Raw genomic sequence first — 21368 nt, 5'->3', positions numbered from 1 at the left:
GATTAAAATTGCTACCTTTGGGATACCAAAGACACAGATCAGTGGTGCCTTTCAAGTATCTTAGTATCTTTTGACAGCAGTCAGGTGAGACTCTTTAGGATTTGCCTGAAAGCGAGCACAAAGCCCTACACTGAAAACAATGTCAGGTCTGCTAGCAGTAAGATACAGAAGTGAACCAATTATACCCCTATACAACTTTTGATCAACTGACGAACCAGGTTCATCAACATCTAGTTTAGTAGCAGTTGCAATGGGTATGTCTATTTCTTTAGATTCTTCCATTTTAAACTTTTTGATTAGCTCCTTTGCATACTTCTGTTGGTGGATCATGGTTCCATTTGGACTTTGTTTGATATGTAAGCCTAAGAAGAAGTTAAGCTCACCCATCATGCTCATTTCAAACTCACTCCCCATTAATTTTGCAAAACCCTTACTTAGCTTATCAGTGGTGGCCCCAATGATTATGTCATCGACATATATTTGTACAACAAGGAGATCCTTACCTTTTTCCTTTAAGAATAAGGTACTATCAATTTTACCTCTCTTGTAACCATGCTCCAGCAGAAATTTTGACAATCGTTCATACCATGCTCTTGGGGCCTGCTTGAGTCCATAGAGAGCCTTGTCTAACTTGTACACATGCTCAGGACATTCCTTGCTCTCAAACCCTGGAGGTTGTTTCACAAACACTTCTTCTTTCAGGTAGCCATTTAGGAAGGCACTTTTGACATCCATCTGATGAAGAGTGAATTCCATATGTGCTGCAAAGGCTATGAGAAGTCTGATTGCCTCTAGTCTTGCAACTGGAGCAAAAGTCTCATCATAATCTATGCCCTCCTCCTCGCTGTAACCTTGAACCACCAGTTTTGCCTTGTTTCTTGTAACAGTTCCATCTTCATCAAGTTTGTTCCTAAAGACCCATTTTGTACCAATAACTGATCTATCTTTGGGCCTTGGAACTAGATGCCAAACTTGACTTCTCTCAAATTGATTGAGTTCATCTTGTATTGCATTGACACAATCTGCATCCTACAAAGCCTCAACAACATTTTTAGGTTCAATAAGAGATAAAAATGCATCAAAAGCACACAGATTCTTTAATTGTGATATAGTTTTGACTCCAGATGATGGATCAGTAATAATGTTCTCAATGGGATGAGAACTTTGATACTTGTGAGGTTTCACAACCAACTGGTTTCTACTAGATGTTTCTCCCATGTCATGAATAGGTTCCTTTAAGGAATTTATTTCAATTTCTCTTTGATTAGTTCTCCCTGTCAGGTTCCCCTGGATGGAAGAACCTGTTCCATCACCTGTTCCTTCTGTTGGTGCCACTTTGACTTGTGCTGCAAGTCCTTTACCAATCCAATGGCTTCATCTTCATGTTCTTGTCTCTCAGAAAGAATATTAGTTTCATCAAATACTACATGTACACTTTCTTCTACACACAAAGTTCTTTTATTAAACACTTTATATGCTTTGCTATGTGAAGAATATCCCAAGAATACTCCCTCATCACTTCTGGGATCAAACTTACCTAGGGAGTCTTTTCCATTATTATGCACGTAGCACTTACAACCAAATGCCCTAAGATGGGATATGTTTGGTTTTCTCCCTTTAAGTAACTCATAGGGAGTCTTCTCTACAAGAGGTCTAGTCATGCATCTATTGATTATGTAACATGCAGTGTTTACAGCCTCTGCCCAGAAGTTGTGAGGCAGTTTACTGGAAAGAAGCATAGTCCTAGCCATGTCTTCAAGAGTCCTGTTCTTTCTTTCAACTACTCCATTTTGTTGAGGAGTCCTAGGGGCAGAGAAATTATGATATATACCATTTTCATCATAAAATTCAGCAAACTTAGCATTTTCAAATTCAGTTCCATGATCAGACCTAATGGATGCAAGTTGATTTCCTAATTGTTTCTGAATTTTTCTAACAAAGGCAGTAAACATGTCAAATGCTTCATCTTTAGATGTTAGAAATAGAACCCAAGTAAATCTAGAATAATCATCAACAAGCACCATTACATATTTCTTTCCACCTCTGCTCATGGTTCTCATTGGACCACAGAGATCCATATGGACCAGTTCCAACGACTTGGTTGTGCTTACCATTTTCTTGCTTTTGAAGGATGATCTTACCTGCTTCCCCTTGCACGGGCCTCACAAACTTTGTCTTCTTTGAACTTGATGTTGGGTAACCCTATCACCAAGTCCTTAGAGACTAATTTGTTTAGCTGATTCAGACTGGCATGACCAAGTCTTTTGTGCCACAGGAGGGGATCATTGTCCAGCACACTTAGACATGTTAGTTCATTTTCTGAGAGAGTAGACAAATCTATAATGTAAATATTGTTAACTCTCCTTCCCTGCAAAATAATCTTGTCAGTGGTAAGGTTAATCACAAAGCATTTTGTAGAGGTGAATGTTACAAGGTTACCTCTGTCACACAGTTGTGACACACTAATCAGGCTATATTTCAAGCCATCTATCAAGTAGACATTCTCAATGGAGTGAGAGTCTGTCTTACCTACCTTTCCAACCCTAATAATCTCACCTTTCTTCCCATTTCCAAAGGAGACATTACCTCCCTTTAAGTCCTCAAGTGAAAGGAACTGGTTCTTGCTTCCGGTCATATGTTTTGAGCAGCCACTATCCATGTACCATATTTGGCTACTTCCCTTCACTTGGACCTGCAAAAAGAAATCAGGGGTTAGTCTTAGGAACCCAAACTAGTTTGGGTCCCTTTCTATAGGCAAAGGGAGAAATCAGATTCCTTCTAGCCCACCCAGGCAGCCTATTTTTTTCTTGAACAAAAACTTTGTTCTTTTGACTGGCCTTTTCTTTTGCATTACATTCATTTTTGTAATGACCAGTCTTGCCACAGTGTGTGCAGATTTTGTTCTCAGGAAGAGTGAGGTACTTGCTTTTAGGATCCCATTTAGGTGCTTGAGTCCCATAGCCAAGTCCTCTTTTGTTGCTACTGTGATGCTCTTGCAACCAAGAAAGTGCATCAGAAGCCTTGTTCCATTTGCAAGTTCTGTCTAGTCATGTTTCACTTTTCCTAGATCTTCTTTTAGGACTTTAATCAATTCATCCTTCTTGTACAACTCATCCTTCATTTTTCCTAAGTTTTCCTCTAGAGTGAGATATGTGTGATCAGCTTTCTTCTTTCCTGTTCCTAGTTTCAGCTTTAAGTTCTCAGATCTAAGTTCTAGGATACTAGTGTCAAGTTCAAGAACCTGGTTATTCAACTCAGTATTTTTATTTTCACTCTCATTAGCCCTAGACTCTAGACTTTTGCATTTTGCTTTTAGGATCACACATTCCCTAGACAGATCTTCCTTCTCATTGTTAATTATCTCAGACTCATCAATGAAGTCTAGTAATAACTCAGCCAGCCTTTCTTTAGACAGAAATTTTATCTTGTCTTTGAGATGAAGAATACTTACCTCTTGTTCATCATCTGATTCTCCAATAGCCATAAGGGCCTGTTCCTCTCTAGCTTCATCCTCTGAGTCCTCATCTGATGTTTCTCCCCAGGCAGCAACCATAGCCTTTGTTGATCCTTTGTTCTTTCTTGGTTGACCATGTTCCTTCTTCCTGTTCCTTTGTTCAGCCCTTTCTTTCTTCCACTCAATTTCCCATTGAGGGCAATTCTTGATCATGTGATCAGTCTTACCACACTTGTAACAGCCCTTATTGGTCTGTTTCTCAGGAGCCCTTGGTTTGTTGAAGGTTGTACCTCTTGAAGAACCCTTTCCTCTCATCAGGTACTTTTTGAAATCTCTTGTGATCATTGCCATTTCATCATCCTCCAGATCTGATCCTTCAGCAATTCTGAGAGCCAGACTTCTTTCCTTTTTGGGTGTATCCATCTTCATGGTTTGCCTTCTCAGTTCATAGGCAGTAAGATTTCCAATTAGTTCATCCAGCTTGAGTGTAGCAATATTCTTAGATTCCTGAATAGCAGTGATTTTGCTTTCCCATGAGACTAGCAAAACTCTTGTCAAGATTTTCTCAACCTTGTCTTCTTCAAGAATAATCCTTCCAAGAGACTTAAGTTCATTTGTCAGTGTAGTGAACCTAGTATACATCTCTTGGATAGTTTCTCCTTCCTTCACAGTGAAATTCTCATATTGAGAATACAGCAGTGTTCCTCTGGACCTCTTCACTTGAGGTGTTCCTTCATGAGCCACTTGCAAAATGTCCCAGATTTTCTTAGCAGTGGTACAACTTTGGATCCTGCTGTACTCATCTGGACCTAGTCCACACATAAGCCATTTCTTGGCCTTAGCATTTTTATCCCACTTCTTCAGGTCTTCAGCAGTGCAGTCAGCTCTTGTCTTTGGCACATCAACTCCTTCAGCATTCTTCTTTGTGGTTGCTAGAGGACCATCAGTGACTATGTCCCAGAGTTCATAGTCTTCCCCTATGATGTGATCCCTCATCTTGTTCTTCCACCAAGAATAATACTGACCATTAAAGAGTGGAGGCCTAACAGTGGATTGCCTTTCCCAGTTCCCAGGTGGTGCACTCATGTTGATCTTTTCCTAAGGTGTTAGCCTCTTCAAGGATAACCTGGCTCTGATACCAATTGATGTTCTAAACGTCAATACCACACAAGAAGGGGGGGTGATTTGTGTGGTACTCAATTTTCGCTCTAGAAGAACCTGGTTCTTCTAGGTGTACGAACTACTACTGTTTGCAGAATTAAAAGTACATAAAATAAAGAACACAGAGATTTTTACGTGGAAAACACCTGGCTCAAAAGGTGAAAAAACCACGACCTACTACTCAGTAGGATTTTCCCAAACTTCCACTAAAATCACTGAGCCAAAACAGCATTTACAAAAACTCTTTGTAAACCTAAGGATTAACTCTAATCCCTTTGTAGCACACAGCCTCAACTGTTGCGACAACTTCAAGTTAGCCTATAACTTGAATACTCAAAGTACCTATTACAATTGCTTCTATAAAAGCTGAAAGGTACAACTTTAATCCACCTACTACAATTGAACTAGAAATAAAGAAAGACACATAAAACTCTTTATGGAGCTGGTTCTTCAATCTTGTTCAAGTAGCTTCAGGAGTGCACACTTAAATCTCACATAAATTGCTTGCAAAATCGCCTTGCTCTTTTGCTCTCAATTTAGTTTAACTTCTGCGTATGTGCAATACTTCTAAAAGAGAACAATCACTGTTATTTAATGAGTTTGTAATTAGAGTTTGATTGAGACTCAATTGCTGATCTTCCATCGAAGTTGAGTCCTTGAACAACACAAACTCCAACCCTATCTTTTATCCGGATTGTATTCTCTTCTCATAAGGAGACTTTCTCTCCTTATCCCATATGCAACCTTTTCGATCAGTTCAGGAGATATTGTTGCTTGATCAATGAGACTTATCTCCTTCACGTGCATCTCACATGTATAGGTTGACAAACACTGTGATTCACATGATGGACCTGGTCCATGACTGAGTTCATTTGTCATTCTTCAAACCTTCACCTGTTCTTGGGCCAACAGAAACCATGCTTAATAGGTTCCAAACAATCATGTCTTAAAATCAGTTTAGTAATAGATGCCATGCCTATAGGACCTAATCCAGATTCAGTTATAACAAGTATTTATGAATGTTTCCATACCTGCAAATCGTTAAAATCAGTGTTACGCTTAGATATCATGCATATAGGTAGCTCTACTCGTAATTCTGTTTAGTCTAATAAATCGACTTGATCATGCCTAGAATTGGTTCTATTAAGTATTAAGCATTTCTTGAAACAAGTTCTTTCAGACTGCCTCAATCTCACTAGATATCATGCCTATAGGTATTAAAGGATGTTTATTTCAAAACCTGTTTTGTTTCCGTATTACTATAGACATCAGTATTCTGCGTATAGCCAAGCCTTTAGGGCTTTTCCAAAATTGCATTCTCTAAAACTGTCCCTATCGCTCGATGTTTTCTGGTCCTAACAAGCTTTTAAAAAGAGACCCTAGGCAACTGCTAGGGTGTAATTTCTGAGTCTAAAAAGGGTTTGTTTGTTTCTGCATATTCACTTTGATATCCTGCTTTAGGACATTGATTAATAAAAAACCTTAATTGTGCTTGAGTCGTGCTGCTTATGTGTTTGTTTGAGGAGGAAACTCTGAGCCTCTCAATTGTTCCCATAATGTGTGAAAGTCCTAAATGCTTTTGACTGTCGCCTCAGAATTTTTTCCTTTTAAAACCTTAGGGGTACGTCTAGAACCACCTATAGGTAGAGGTCCTAACTCCCTCCAGGACCATTAAGAAGGGACGGGTAGCAGCACGCAATAGGAATAATTGACCAAACACTCGCTTTGCATGACCAATAAGGGGATGGGAAGGGTAGACATGGGATATGATAACTACACACTAATGTCACGTGTAGCCCCTCATTGAGGAGTGTTTACCGGACATTGCGTGGGGGTGATCCTATAGGATAACCAACCTAGGACCCCTCCTTACCAAATCCTTTCTTTATTTAAACCTTTGTTCAAACCTTTATCTTACTACTTGAGTTACCCAACGTGCTTTACTTGCAACTTATTTGATTCAACCATTTATATGGACTAATTTGTGAATATAAGTTCGGCCGGGACCCATAGTTGTGGACCAAGAGGGGTGCCTAACACCTTCCCCTCGAGGTTACTTCGAGCCCTTACCCTAATCTCTAGTAATTCAAACCAACCCAAGAGTTAATCGCTCTAGGTGCCCTAACGCACCGTAATCCGTTAGGTGGCGACTCTTCAAATACCCAATTCCCAAAAGGAAATGAGTCATTACACCCCGTGAATGTCGAAACCCGGACCTCTCCCCGAAAAGGGAGGGAAAAAGGGGGCGCGACACAGGCTGCTAGAGGGTCTTTGATGTTCAGAGTCTCATCTTCCTCCTCCAAGATTACATCCATGGCTTCTATTAGAGAGCAGTTAGAAAATTCGCTTGGCCGCCGCATAGAATTCTGCACGTTGAATGTTATTTCCTCATCATTTAATCTCATTTTGAGCTCTCCCATTTCACAATCAATCAAAGCTCTCCCGGTGGCCAAGAATGGTCTTCCCATAATTATGGGAATTTCCTCGTCAACCCAACAGTCAAGAATGACAAAATCTGCTGGGAACACAAACTTACCTACCTGTACTAATACATTATCGAGAATACCAAAGGGCCTCTTCACTGTCCGGTCAGCCAGCTATAGTAACATGGACGTGGGTCTAGCTCTGCCAATGCCCAACCTTTTGTAGATAGCCGGGGGCATCAGGTTTATGCTTGACCCTAAATCACACAGTGCCTTAGCAAACGCATTAGTTGCCTATTGTGCATGGGATTGTAAAACTCCCTAGGTCAGACAGCTTCTCAGCGATGGGTCTCGTCACTACAACACTACAAGTCTGAGTCAATGTAACCGTGGCCAAGTCTTGACTGTCAAACTTACGGGACATCAAGTCCTTCATCATTTTCGCATAACCAGGCATCTCCTTTAAAGCGTCAATCAATGGAATGTTTACCTGAATTTGCTTCAACATCTCCAAGAATTTCTTGTACTGCTCATCTTTTTTATACTTGGCCAATCTCTATAGGAATGGTGCTGGAGGTTGCTTCTTCCCTGTGGTTTGATTTTTTTCTTGTTCAGGCACTGCTTTTACTATCGATTCTTGTGCTACCTCAGTCTCGTTCACAACCTCGTTCCCTTTGCTGGCGTTCTCTTGTACATGATGTACTGTCATCTCAGTTAACCCTGCTAAGTCACTAGTGCCATTCCATAAACTCGCTGCCATAGGCTGTTTCGGGCCCTGCTCTTTTGGATTGATTTGTGTGTCTGCAGGTAACGTCGTCCCTTGGGGACGGTTATTTAAAGCCATCGAGATCTATCCTGATTGAATCTCAATATTCTTTATCGCTGATTCATGTGAGTCTACTCTCTTAGTTATTTTTCCAGTGGACCCAATCAGTTGTTGCATCATTCCCTCAAGTTTAGCAAACCCATCTTCATGTCTCTCAATCTGTTGTTGTTGCGGTTGTTGATAAGCCTGCTGCTGATTTTGCTGGTTGTAACCCTGTTACCTTTGGTAAGGCACCACTTGACCCTGTGGTCGCATAGCCCCAAGATTGTTGTTGTTGTTGTACTGCTGTTGAGCTGGTCTATATTGTTGATTCTGCTAACCCCAATTCTGACCACCTTGCCTTTGTCCCCCGTAATTGGCCACTTAGTTCATGTGTTTCCTGATATTGCTGGTTATCACCTTCAGCACTCCACGAGCAAACATATGGTTAATTGATGCATGATGTGCATAAGCCCCCATTAGTTGCATCAACTATGTGTACCTGCTGCTTCTGGCCTGATTCATCAACCTTTTCAGTGAGGATACTCATTTGTGTCACTAAAGTGGCCATATTTTCAGCTATGGAGTTATTTGGGTCTAAAGCCACTGAGTGCACTACAGGAGTGATTGGAGCGTTTCTTATCGTCCATCCAGAGTTTTGGGCCACCTTGTCAAGTAGGATCTTGCTTTCTCTGAATGTTTTGCTAAAAAATGTTCCACCTGCTGAAGCATCAACATTGGCCTTCAGGCTATCTGCCAAACCCATGTAGAACCTCTGCCCCAACATCTGCTCCGGAATACCATGATGTGGACACGTAACCAGCAGACCCTTGAACCTCTCCCACATTTCTTGTAATGTCTCTGTTGGTTTCTGTCTGAAGCTCAATATCTCATCAATTTGTTGAGCAGTCTTATTTGGTGGGTAGAATTTGTTCACAAATTGCTTGACTAATTACTCCCAAGTAGTGATGGAGTTTATGGGGAGTGAATTAAGCCAAGTCTGAGTCGCTCCTGTCACTGAGAATTGAAACAACAAAAGTCGTATTGCTTCTGGTGTCACATTATGTTGCCTTTATGTGGCACAGAATGACAGGAAATTCTTCAGATGCTGCTGAGGATCTTCAATGTATGACCCTGAGAACAGTCTCTTGTTCTACAACAATTGTAGCATGTTGTTTGTGATTTGGAATGATTCTGCTTGTATCTAAGGGACTGCAATTGCGGTTGCTAAGTTGTCAGCGGTGGGTTGCGCCCAATCATACAGTGCTGCTTCTGGCACAAGAGGCACCACATCCTGATTGTTTGGATCATTCACGTTGTTTCTGTTGTTTAGATGATCGTCTTCCATGTCTGGTTCAATTTGTTCTGTTGAGTTTTGTTGTTGTTTGCCCTTCTTGTTTGCACGACTCAATGCCTTGAAGACTTTCTCAGGATCTGATAATGCTTCAAACAATTCACCAGTTCTTGAGGAGTTTCTAGGCATGCACCTGTAACACCCAAGACTACAAACATTAGAATTTCAATGTAATCAGTTTAAATTGAAGAAAATTGACTACACTAAGAATTTTTGCACTTCTTTTAACTGCAATTAATAACACCGTTAATTCTCCGGCAACGACGCCAAAATTTGATCACGCCCAACTATGCCTTATAAAAAGGACAAAGCGATCACTGCAAATATGTTCCAGTTAATAAGTCCGGAGTCAAATCCCACAGGGAATTAACCTATCAATCACAGCTATTGGACTTACACAAATTCACGTATTCAATCTTCGGAAATATTTGAGTAAAAGATTGGATGATTACTAACTAAATATTATGTAATGACAATACAATAATTAGGGACTAACTATGAATGAGTTGTAGACAAGAATGGGAATGATCTAAGGTTCTGATTTCCCCTATTGTCGGAATCTTTTCCGCTACGTTTGCTATAAATTTGCCTAAGTCTTCTCTATCGATCATGAGCACTCCGATTGTCGTAACTCTCTACCGAGTAATTGCAACAATATACTAGACGTATTCTCCCGAATTACGCTAGCTAGCTTTAAGTACAACTCACTTAGATCGCACTCAAGGTTTCGTTATCCCTAATCCCACCTTTAAACCCTTCGTATTGATCCCTCATATACGTTAGGAGTGGTGTTGTTCAACAACTACCTAAATATGCACTCTCTCCCGGGTAATACATACTAAATAGGCACAGTCGATTGAGGGCCCTTCAATTAACAGCAATCACAATATAGTTGAACAAACAGAGAGAATACTACGGCAAATCTATATTAACATAACAAGAAAGTCATCCTCCAATAGGTTCCATCAAAACCCTAGATTAGGAGTTTAGCTATGCATAATTGTTTTCACAATCATCACAATAGAATTCATCATCAATGATAAAAACAAGAGGAAGAAAGATAAAAACTCTATGCCGAATCTTCTGTCTCGCTTCTTGCCTGTTCTTGCCTTTAAAATCCTTCCAAAAACCAAGATACCCTCTTTTTGGGTGAGCTGGGCTTCATATAGGTCAAGGAGAATTGCCTCTCAACTTACAATTTTACCCTTGAAATAAAATCCTCGGAGTGATATGCGCAGCCGCGGATGGACCGCGCATATTGCCTTTTGTTCTGCCTGATGAGTGTGCCAGTGCACGACCACGGATGGACCGCGCACCTGGAGGATATTTCTGCCTTTAGTTTTCTTTCTTCTTTTGCGCGAGCTCACCTCCGATTGGTCTTCCTTGCTCCAGATTAACTCCAAAATGCTCTTTAATGTCCTCATAGCCCGGAATTGCTCCTACAAATCACAAAGTTCTTAATTAGAGCAATTTGTTATCATTTAATATTCATATATCAATAAAGTACAGCTAAGTTGGAGCGTAAATGGTAGCTAAACTACATAATTATAGCCTACTATCAGAAGCCTAAAGGTCTCAATTATGCTAAGGATTCATCACAACGTCATAAGACAATCATGTTAACTCGTATCATGAAGCAAAAAAGTATCAAACATGGTATGGAAACACAAACTAATATGACCATTCTAAAGGTTTCAAATAGTTACTAAGGATATAGAACTAAGCAAAACAGAGATATGCTATGAGACACACTAACGGGGGAGCAGGTCATAGTTAATAGAAAAGGTCTTAACATAGATTAGAACACATTTCATAGGCAAGTCTGTTATTACAGAGATTCAGAACAGAATGGGAAAGCAAGCTCATGGCAGTAGACCAAGGAACTTAAAAGTTTCAATGCAAATGCAAATCTATCAAAGTTGCATACAAAAGTAGCCCAGAATATATTAGCTAAATGAACTTAAGAGGGTTCAAATTATTCAAATTAGGCATAAAGAATCTCAGAATTGACAGCATTAGGTAAACTCAAGTGTTAGGAAAGTTCAGATTACAGAACAGGTTCAAATGCTAACATATTAAGTCATGAATTTTCAGAAGTAAGAACATGCAATTCATAGACACATAAGAACGGGATTGCAAAAGTCAAGTGACTTACCAGTTAAACGGATAATAATAAAGAAAAAAATTACACAGTATTCTGAATCAAACAAAGAACGAGAATCCAGAATCTCAATGCGTCAAAGTTCCCAAGGGCTTCAGAGTGTGCTCGCACCAAGAAAAGGTTGAAAAGTCGAATACCAGTGGCCTTGGCTTTCAGCCGGTCAAGAATTAAGGTATAGAACAAGAGAACAATAAAGTGATAACCCCAATTTTTAGTGAAAATCTAGCGATAAAAATATGTTTCGAAGGGGAATGGGGAGGGGTTTATATAGTGGTAGAAATCGAACAAGCAAACAATTATTCAAACACAAATAAGGAAAGAAAATCAATCAAGTTTAAACAGGAATAAGGAAAGTCACATGCATAGCCTATTCCGAGTAGAAATAGGTAAAAATCGGACAAAACCTAGTTGACAGACGGTCAAAATTTTGCCAAGAATCTCGGTGAATCGAACCCATACGATCTTGTTGAGAGTGTATATAGACGGATTTTCATCTAAATCTTGTAGGTTGAGGATGATTGCACTAGATTAAAAGAGGTAGTACTTGCCAAAATCGGGTAGGTACTAAGTAATACCACGAGCGTGTGAATGGTAACAAAATAATACAAATAAGGTAAGCAGATCGTGAAAGAGCTTCATGATTTTGCCAGATTTTGACGGGATTTGGGGGTGGGACAGCTAGGGTTCGTAGAAGATAAGAGCGTATGAGGGCGGCTGAGAAAAGAAAATGGTCTCTAGGGTTTTGGGGTGGGGATATAAAGAGAGATGGGGGAAATGAAATGAGTCGTTGATCACTTTTGATTAATGGCTGGGATTTGAGATAAATTGGGACGGGTTTTGGACTGGGTTGGGAATTAGGGGTCGTTTGGATTGGGCTTAGGGGGGTTGTGCCAGAGATTTGGGGATTGTCTGGTCCGAAATTGATACCAATTTTTGGTCAGGTTTTAAAAATTGAAATTAAGGGAAAGATAATTTAAGAAATCAATTAAATAAATTATAAAAATGCCATTGACGCAAAGTAATATTTTAAAATAATAGTAGAAGATTACAAAAATGTAAGATATGATTTTGATCTTGAGTAAAATGACAAATGCAATACAATTGTAAAATATAGGATGTTATTGCAAGATTGTGCAAATAGCCTAAAATACTAGTGTAATTGCATAAAATAAAGTAAAAAAAATATATGAAACATGTATTATGAATGCAAATTTTAGGTAATTAGGTCATCACAAAATAATTTGAAGGAGTAATTAATTAATATTCAAGCAATTTAAATGCAAGAAAATCAATTTTAAAGTTTTAAAATAATAAAAAATTATAGAAAATGCTTGCATAAATCTTGTAAATTAAATAATGATGAAAAAATGATATTTTGGAGGTATATACACTTATTTGAAAAATATGAGGGCAAAATTGGGTATCAACACCTGATACATTGGATGCGCTATCGGAGTATAGGACCCAGAGGTCTTGTGCTTGGAGGGAAGTTTGGACGGCTTCTCTTTTGACTTCAGGCATTATTTTTGCATTGAAGTCGGCGACGAAGTCTCTGAGCACTCGTGACTTTATCGTCATTCGCGACTGGTATGTGATATCGTGCTTACTTAGCTCGATGGCCTATTTGGCCAGCCTCCCCAATTGCTTGGGTTTATGCAAAATGATCCTCAGGGGAAAAGTTGTGACGACCGAGATGGGGTGGCATTGGAAATAGGGTCTAAGCTTCTGTAAAGCTACGACCAAGGCCAGAGCCAATTTTTTGAGGTGTGGATACCTCGTCTCGGCATCGACGACTGTTTTTCTAATGTAATAGATGGGAGATTTTGTACCTTTGTTTTCGTGGATCAAGACCGCGCTTACTGCTACCTCAAATACGGCTAGATAGACGAGGAATTGCTCCCCATGTTCGGGTTTCGAGAGCAGGGGCGGTGATGATAGGTATGCCTTTAGTTCTCGCAGAGCCTGGACGCACTCAGAAGTCCATTCAAGGCTGTTGTCCTTCTTGAGTACACCAAAAATTTGTGGCATCTATCCGACGATCGCGAAATGAACCTTGATAGGGCGGCGATACGACCAGCCAACCTTTGGACTTGCTTTTTGGTGGTTAAGAGTTCTAGTATCCCCTCAATAGCTTTGATTTGGTCGGGGTTGACCTCGATCATTCGCTACGATACCAGGAAACCTAAGAATTTTCCTGAGGCTATGCCAAACGCGCAATTCTCCGGGTTCAGCTTCATTCTGTATCGTCTGATTATGTCAAAAGTTTCTTTCAAATGATCGATGTGATACTCCTCCCTTTTAGACTTGACCAACATATCGTCTATATATACCTCCATGGTCTTACCGAGCTGGTCTTTGAACATCTTGGTTACCAACCGTTGATAAGTAGCCCCTGAATTTTTTAGTCCAAACGGCATGACCCGATAGCAAAACGTTCTTTGGTGGGTGATGAATGTGGTCTTCTTCTGGTCTTCTTCCTCCATGAGAATTTGATTATAGCTCGAGTAAGTATCTAAGAAACTCAGTAATTCGTGCCCGGCTGTTGCGTTGATGAGTTGGTCCATGTGGGGTAACGGGAATGAATCCTTTGGACATGCTTTGTTAAAGTCTATTAAATCCACGCACATCCGCCATTTCCCATTTTTCTTTTTGACCATCACTACATTGGCAATCCATTTGTGGTACTTTGACTCCTTGATGGAGCCATTTTCTAACAATTTTTTCACCTCTTCGCGGACTGCATCGTTGATGGCAGTGTTGAATTTATATCTGACTTGTCTTACTGGGGAGTGGAATGGGTCGACGTTTAACTTGTGTGTGGCGATTTCCTTTGGGATGCCGGGCGTATCTGCATGGCTGAAAGCAAACAAACTTGCATTAGCTATTAAGAATTGACTGAATTTACCAGTTTCCTGGAGTTTACAGCCGATATAGGCCTTCTTGCTATGATCGTTGAGGTCCAATGAACAGGGTCGAGGTCTTCTTTGGTCGAACCTGCAGCCCCGACCAGGTCGGGATCCATGATGACATCCCCAATTTCTTCTTGTTTCGACCTCGACCCTGTTGATTGCTACGCCTTTTTTCTTTGTCTTTTTTCTATTGGATGGTCGTGTTGTCCAATCCAATGCGGTAGTATTCTTGGAACATGCGTTATTCTCCGCGTATGCTAAATATCCCCCATGGTCTCGGGAACTTAATTGCTTGGTATAGGCTGGATGGGATAGATCTCATGGGGTGTATCTATGGTCGTCCCACTATGGCGTTATACGCAGTGGCCTGGTCCATGATGTGGAATGTCGTCTCTATAGTCATGCCGCCAGCCAAGACGGCGAGTGTAATTTCCCCGGATGTTCGCTCAACTGCATTATTAAAACCGGTTAGCGTGATGCAACGTGACACTATCTTATCCTCGAGCCTCATTTGGGTAAGGACTCGGGGATTGATAATGCATGCACCGCTTCTATCGTCCACCATGATACATTTGATATTGGTATCTAAAATGCATAAAGTAATAATGAGGGCATCATTATGAAGGAAAGTCAAACCGTCGGCATTCGACTCATCGAAGATGGTACTTTCTTCGAGTTCGTCGTACCGTTCGCGGGTGATAAACCGCTTGAGTTTGTGAGTGGTGGTGAACTTCACGCCGTTGATAGAGGCATCATCGCTACCGCCGATGATCATGTTGATGGTACGAGCTAGCGATGGTGGTTTTGGCGAGCCTTGATGTTCTCGTCCTTTGGTGAAGCTACCTTTATCGATTAACAGCTCTTTAAGTGCCTTTGCCGTAATATGTTTACGACTTCCTGATGTCTGAGGGTGATGCAATCTTCTGTTTTGTGCCCGCGTTCTTAGTGTAACTCACAGAGGGCGTTGGACTTCCTGGTATTCGGGTCTGATCTCATCTTTGGCAGCTAGTTCACTTTTGTTCCGAGTTTTCAAGAGCGTAGACTATCTCTATAGGCGACACACAAAAACTATGACCAAATAATAAATGAGACATACCTCTTTCGTTCCGATGAGTTCCTATACTCGGCGTGGACGGTCCTTTTACGTAGCGGAGGGAGGGTGTGGGGCTGCCCAGACATATGGTTGGTGTCGTTCCCTATTAGGTCGCGGAATTGGATGATCTCTTATGGTACTGCCTCTTTGTTCTTTTTTGGATTCGGCTTGTACCGAGGTTAGCCCATAAGTTGGTCCATTGAGATCATCCTTGTATGCTCGGACCTCATCACAATAAGTGTTATAGATTTCGTCCCAAGTGGTTGGAGGATACTTCATCAATCGACTCAACAGTTTTCTAGTTGCTCTTGAACCCTCTCTATTCAGCCCTTTCTAAAAAGTTGCGACCGCCATCTCTTCGAATACGTTTGGCATAGTCATCTTACTCTGTTGAACCAGGCGAGGAAGTCCCTTAGTCCCTCTCCCATGGACTGCTTAATAACAAATATGTCGCTTATTCTTGCCTAGGTCTTCTTGGCCCCGGCATGGACGGTTACAAACTTATCGGTCATTTCTTCGAAAGTTTCTATAGAGCGTGTTGGTAGTTGTGAATACCATGTTAATGCCCCTCCTATGAGGGTCTCGCCAAACTTCTTCAGCTAAATGGAGGGCACTTGTTACTTGGCGAGGTCATTGCCTTTCACGGTAATGACGTAGTGAGTCACAAGATCTTCAGGATCGGTCGTTCCGTCGTATATCCTGAGGTAGGGCAGTATTTTGAAGGTCTTTGGTATGGCATGCGAGGCTGCATCATCGTTGTACGACTGCTCTACGAACCTGTCGACATCCTTTTTCAACAGCAACTTGGGAGCGCATGGTACTTTGTCAACTCGTTCTTGGTGTTCTCTCATCTGGTCTCGGAGTGCCTTGTTTTCATTCTCCATTTCCTCCATCCTTTTTAGAACGGTAGCGAGGGCGTTGTCACCTGCACTATCAGTAACATTGTAAGTTATACCTGTCATTGGAGGGAGGGGCCGGTTGCATTCCTCGTCTGTTTGTTGTATCGGGCAGGCCCTTACGATTTCTGCATCCGTGCCTGGAGCGAGTTTGTTAAGGACGCTTGTTAGCTTTTCAGTTAGCCATGCCTCGAGGAGCTTTTTCACAGCTGGGGTGTCCCTTCCTCTACAGAAGTGGAGGTCCCTTTTTCGTTGGGTTTTGTTATGCTGCAGTGTGGGGGTGGCAACCTCTCCCGCCAAGGAGACGCGTTGGGCGTTGTGTCCTCGCCTACTATTTCACAGCTTTCGTTGATGACATTCATGAGGTTTGTTGGGAAGTCACTTGTTATTCTTGTCATTCTTCCTTGGTTATCTGCCATGTAGGGTTTTGTATACACAAAGAAAGGAGATCTCGGGTTTTTTGACGTTAGTGACCTGCGTTAATTGTAGATCTAGAGGAAACTAAAAATTTAACTAAGAAATCCCCACAGACGGCGCCAAATTGTTTGACCAAAAGATATAGATCTTGGTTCAAATAATAAAATTTATACTAATTAGGGTTAATCTTAGCTAACAATAATATCCTTAGATGGAGTTCTTAGTTGTAATGACCCGGCCGGTTGTTTTGAGAGTGTGAGCCCCTATCCCCTATTTATTGCTCCATCTGTTTCATTTTGTGGTTACTTGACTCTCCGGGGTGCTTGGTGTCGATTTCGGGAGAGTTTCGGAGTGAAATGGGACACATAGTCCCTAAGTTTGAAGTTTAAGTTGTAAGAGTTGACCGTAGTTTGACTTGTGTGAAGACGACTCCGAAATGGAGTTTCGTCGGTTCCAATAGCTTCGTATGTCGATTTTGGTCTTCGGAGCGTGTTCGAATGTTGTTTTGGAGGCCCGTAGGTCATTTCAGCCTTAATTGGCGAATGGAAATTGGTGGAATTTTAGGAAGTTTGATCAGGAGTGGACTTTTTGATATTGGGGTCGAATTTCGATTCCGGAAGTTAGAGTAGGTCCATAATGTCAATTATGACTTATGTGCAAAATTTGAGGTCAATCGGACTCGATTTGACAGGTTTCGGCATCGGATGTGGAAGTTAGAAGTTTATAAGTTCATTAAGCTTGAATTGGGGTGTGATTCATGGTTTTAGCGTTGTTTGATGTGATTTGAAGGATCGACTAAGTTCGTACGATGTTTTAAGATTTGTTGGTAGGTTTGGTTGAGGTCCCGGGGGCATCACGTGGATTCGGATGGTTATCAGATTGGAATTTGGACTTGGAAGATGACTAAGGCTACAGATATCTAATGCTTCTGGTTTCCTTCTATGCGTTCGTAAAGGTATTCATGCATTCGCGTAAAGGAGTTTGAGATTTACTGAAAATTTTGCCTTCGCGTTCACGATGTAGGTCCCGCGTACACGAAGCTTCGTGAGTCTCAGGTCTACGCGTTCGCGAGAGGGTCCATGCATTCGCGTAGAGGGATGATCAGTTGGGGTACTTGGCTTTAAGCATACGCGATCGCGTAGTTGTGCACATGTCCGTGAAGGGTCAGGTAGGGTAAGCATCGCGTTCGCATCAGTTGTTTCGCGTCCGCGTAGGCCATTTTTGGAGGCTGTGATTATTGTTCTTTGTGATCGCGATGTAGGTCTCGCGATCGCGATGCATAACACTTGGGCAGCAATATTAAAAATCAAAAACAAGGGTTTGAACCCATTTTTCATATTTTGAGCTGGAGACCTCTGTTTTGTGCGATTCTTGAAGGGATTTTCAAGGAGTGGATTTGGGTAAGTGATTCTTACTTAGTTTTGGTTAAATTCCATGTTTATGTCTTTGATTTTATCATTTAATTAGTGATTTGTGGTGGAAAATTGGGGGAAATGGAGGAAAGTTCATTGGCCGAAATTTGAGATTTTGATCGAGACTTTTGTATCAGAATGGAGTAATTTTGGTATGGGTGAACTCGTGGTTGAATGGGTGTTCGAATTATGTGACTTTTACCTGAATCCGAGACGTGGGCCCAGGTTGACTTTTTGGGGCGATTTTCTAACTCTTTTCTAAATTCATAATTTCATTATTTATATTAGTTTCTTATAGTTTTATATTTATAGTATGTAATTTCTTTTGGCTAGATTTGAGCCGTTCGAAGTCGGAAAGTAGAGGGAAAGGCATTCTTAATGATTGATTGAGTGAGGTTTGAGGTAAGTGACTTGTCTAACCTTGTGTGGGGGGAATCCCCTTAGAATTTGGTACTGTTGTGATAATTTGTGATATGTGAGTGTCGTGTATGTGGGGTGACGATTGCGTACATGGGCTAAATATTGAAATTCTAGTTTTCGCTAAGTAGTTTTCTTTTTATGCTTTACTAAGTTATTTTAGCATAAGTAGTCATCATGTTGGGCCTAATTTCACATGCTTACCTGACTTATCTCGTATTTTCAATTTGTGCTATATGCTTAGCTGAATTACCTGCGTTTTTCTTGATTCCATATTCATGATTGAACTGTGTGATTCCTTACTCGAAATTACCATATTTGAAATATCATTGTTTCAGTTGTTATGTTTTGGTTTTCGTGATTTTTTGTTGAGATGATTGTTTGGTTGTGGCACGAGGTTTATGCTGTGCGAATTGTTATTGTGGCACGAGGTTTCTGCCGTGCGAGTATTATTTGGCATGAGATTTCTGCCATGCGGATTGTTATTGTGGCACGAGGTTTCTTCCGTGCGGAGTGTTATTGTGGCACAAGGTTTCTACCATGCGGAGTATGATTTGGCATGAGGTTTCTGCCGTGCGCATTATTGTTGTGGCACGAGGTTTCTGCCATGCAGAATGTTATTGGCACAAGGTTTCTGCCGTGCGATTGTTGTTCCCTCTAGTTATGTTGTTGTATTGTTGTTGTTGTTGTTCCTTATTTGTAAGATTCTTGCTTTCTTACGTGTTGTATTTGTCTTCTTTGATTCTCGTGTTGTTGCTTTCCGTACATTCTTATTGTTTCATTTCCCTGCCATTCTATTGTATCATTTTTATCTTCTGCCTTATTTCTTATATTCAGTAGGGCCCTGACCTGACCTCGTCGCTACTCTACCGAGGTTAGGCTTGGCACTTACTGGGTACCGTTGTGGTGTACTCATACTACGCTTCTGCATAACTTTTTGTGTAGATCTAGGTACTTCCTACCAGACCAGATATCCGTGAGTTAGCCCGTACATGGAGACTTCAAGGTATATCTGCCAGCGTCTGCAGACCTCGGAGTCCCCTCTATCCATATTATGTCATTTTTCCTTATCCTCATTGGAATCTGATGTATAGAGATATTTAGTATTTCCCTTTAGAGTTTGTGACTTATATCTACCGGGTTTTTGGGAGTTGTTTATACTTTGAGTTGCAGATTTTATTTGTACATGCCGAGCGGTAATTTTCATTTAATAGGCTTATGTCAGTTAATTCTGCATATTTGTTAGGCTTACCTAGTCTTAGAGACTAGGTACCGTCACGACATCCTACGGAGGGAAACTTGTGTCGTGACATTAGTGAAGCAACAAATACTATGCCGATATGGTCGGATAGTGACGGTGGTATACCATAAATAATCTAGAAGTCAGAGGCAATAAAGTAGCATTCAATATCAATGAACAGAAATATATGGCATTTAAGTAAATAGAATGAATGAGTCACTCAAAAAAGGATGGAATAAGTGGATATTCTTTCTGACAATGATGAATGATAGATAACCCCTTGAATATTTGAGTTATTGTCGGATCTAGTGAAAAAGTATAGACCAGAATCTCAGTGAAAAGGTGATATTTGTATCTTAGTAAATGAGATCCGATTCTCTTTCTCAAGTCAAAGTGTGTTTTTTACAAATAAATATCGCATGCCCCCGATCATAGTGTCTTTTTCTATTTATAGGGAACATGCTCCTAAAAAAACCTAATAGTGCAAGTGCATAGAATATCCACTAGAATATTCTCTGTAATATCCTATCTTGAAACTAGCCGTTATTACTCCGTTAAAGGTACTCGACCTCAGCTTCGACCCTCGTTAACTCCTCGACTCCGTCCGTTGTTGACTCTTCGACCACAAACTTCGCTGCTTCTTGAGCCGTTTCATCAAATGGCGACTTGGGAAGTCTTCCCCAATACTATCTTGGTTTAGATATTCTAAAGATAAATTTTGACCATACAATTTGTACTTTTATGTAAACTTTAAATGTGTTAATTTCATTTAAATATATTTGGTAATGCGGTAGAATTAGCAATAGAGGATTAGATACATCAACTTTATATTAGCAATAAAGAGTAATACTACTCCCTTCGGTTCGTAAAATTTTCATGTGACACTCAATTTTGCACCATACATTGAATTTATATCCTCTTTTACAAAAAATTGAAATTATACCAAATTTTTGGATAACTCCAGATATATATATTTTTCTCTTCTTCTTTACTGTTGTTTTCTTCTTTTTTGTGCTTAGAGTTTCTTCTTCTTCTTAGTTGCAAAAATGGATTTGTTAAATTTGTTGTTGTTTTGACAATTTGATGATTGAGATTTGTTCTTTATCATATTTGAAAGTTATGTTTCAAATTTGTGCTCATTTGAAGTAGATTTAGGCATTGACTCGTGTATTGGATAGTTGAAATTCGAAGAACAAGTTTGTGTTTCAGAACTTAAGATTCGAAATGTGAAGTTGCATTCAATGGATTGATCTACTTAAGATTCGAATTTCTGAAGTTGCATTTGAAAGATGGAAGAACTTCTGATTTGATTTCTGAAGTTGCATTGAAGAGATTGAAGTAAACTTTGTAAAATTTTATGCAATGCGGGTATATTTTCAATGGTGGCCCCAAAAGTGGGTATATATGAAAATGCCCCCTTCGGTTCAAAAAGAGTGTCCACTTAGCCTTTTTATTTTGATTTAAAATAAGTGTCCACCTACTAAATCAAGAACGAATTAACCTTGTTTTTTCAGAATTGCACTTATTTACCTAAAGGTCTTTTAAATTACTCCAATTTTTCATGATATCATTAAATAAGTTCAATATTTGGTTACTCCAAATTTGACTGCCATTCAAATTTTAGCC

At 40.3% G+C, this 21368-nt stretch overlaps 1 protein-coding gene across 1 annotated transcript in view; it reads right to left on the bottom strand.

The window, feature by feature from the left end:
• LOC109231090 overlaps nt 10206–21368 on the bottom strand; it is a 14038-nt gene continuing 2875 nt past the window's right edge. Inside the window, exon 2 of the mRNA XM_019396642.1 lies at nt 10206–10636. Within this exon, the coding sequence (XP_019252187.1) occupies nt 10385–10636 (252 nt within the window). The 3' untranslated portion in view covers nt 10206–10384. The remainder of the gene's footprint in view (nt 10637–21368) is intronic.

The sequence above is a fragment of the Nicotiana attenuata genome, chromosome 8 (assembly GCF_001879085.1).
Source record: "Nicotiana attenuata strain UT chromosome 8, NIATTr2, whole genome shotgun sequence".
In the NCBI taxonomy this organism is placed as follows: domain Eukaryota; kingdom Viridiplantae; phylum Streptophyta; class Magnoliopsida; order Solanales; family Solanaceae; genus Nicotiana; species Nicotiana attenuata.
The sequence above is the reverse complement of the archived record's forward strand: the minus strand, read 5'-3'. Positions and strand labels throughout refer to the sequence as shown.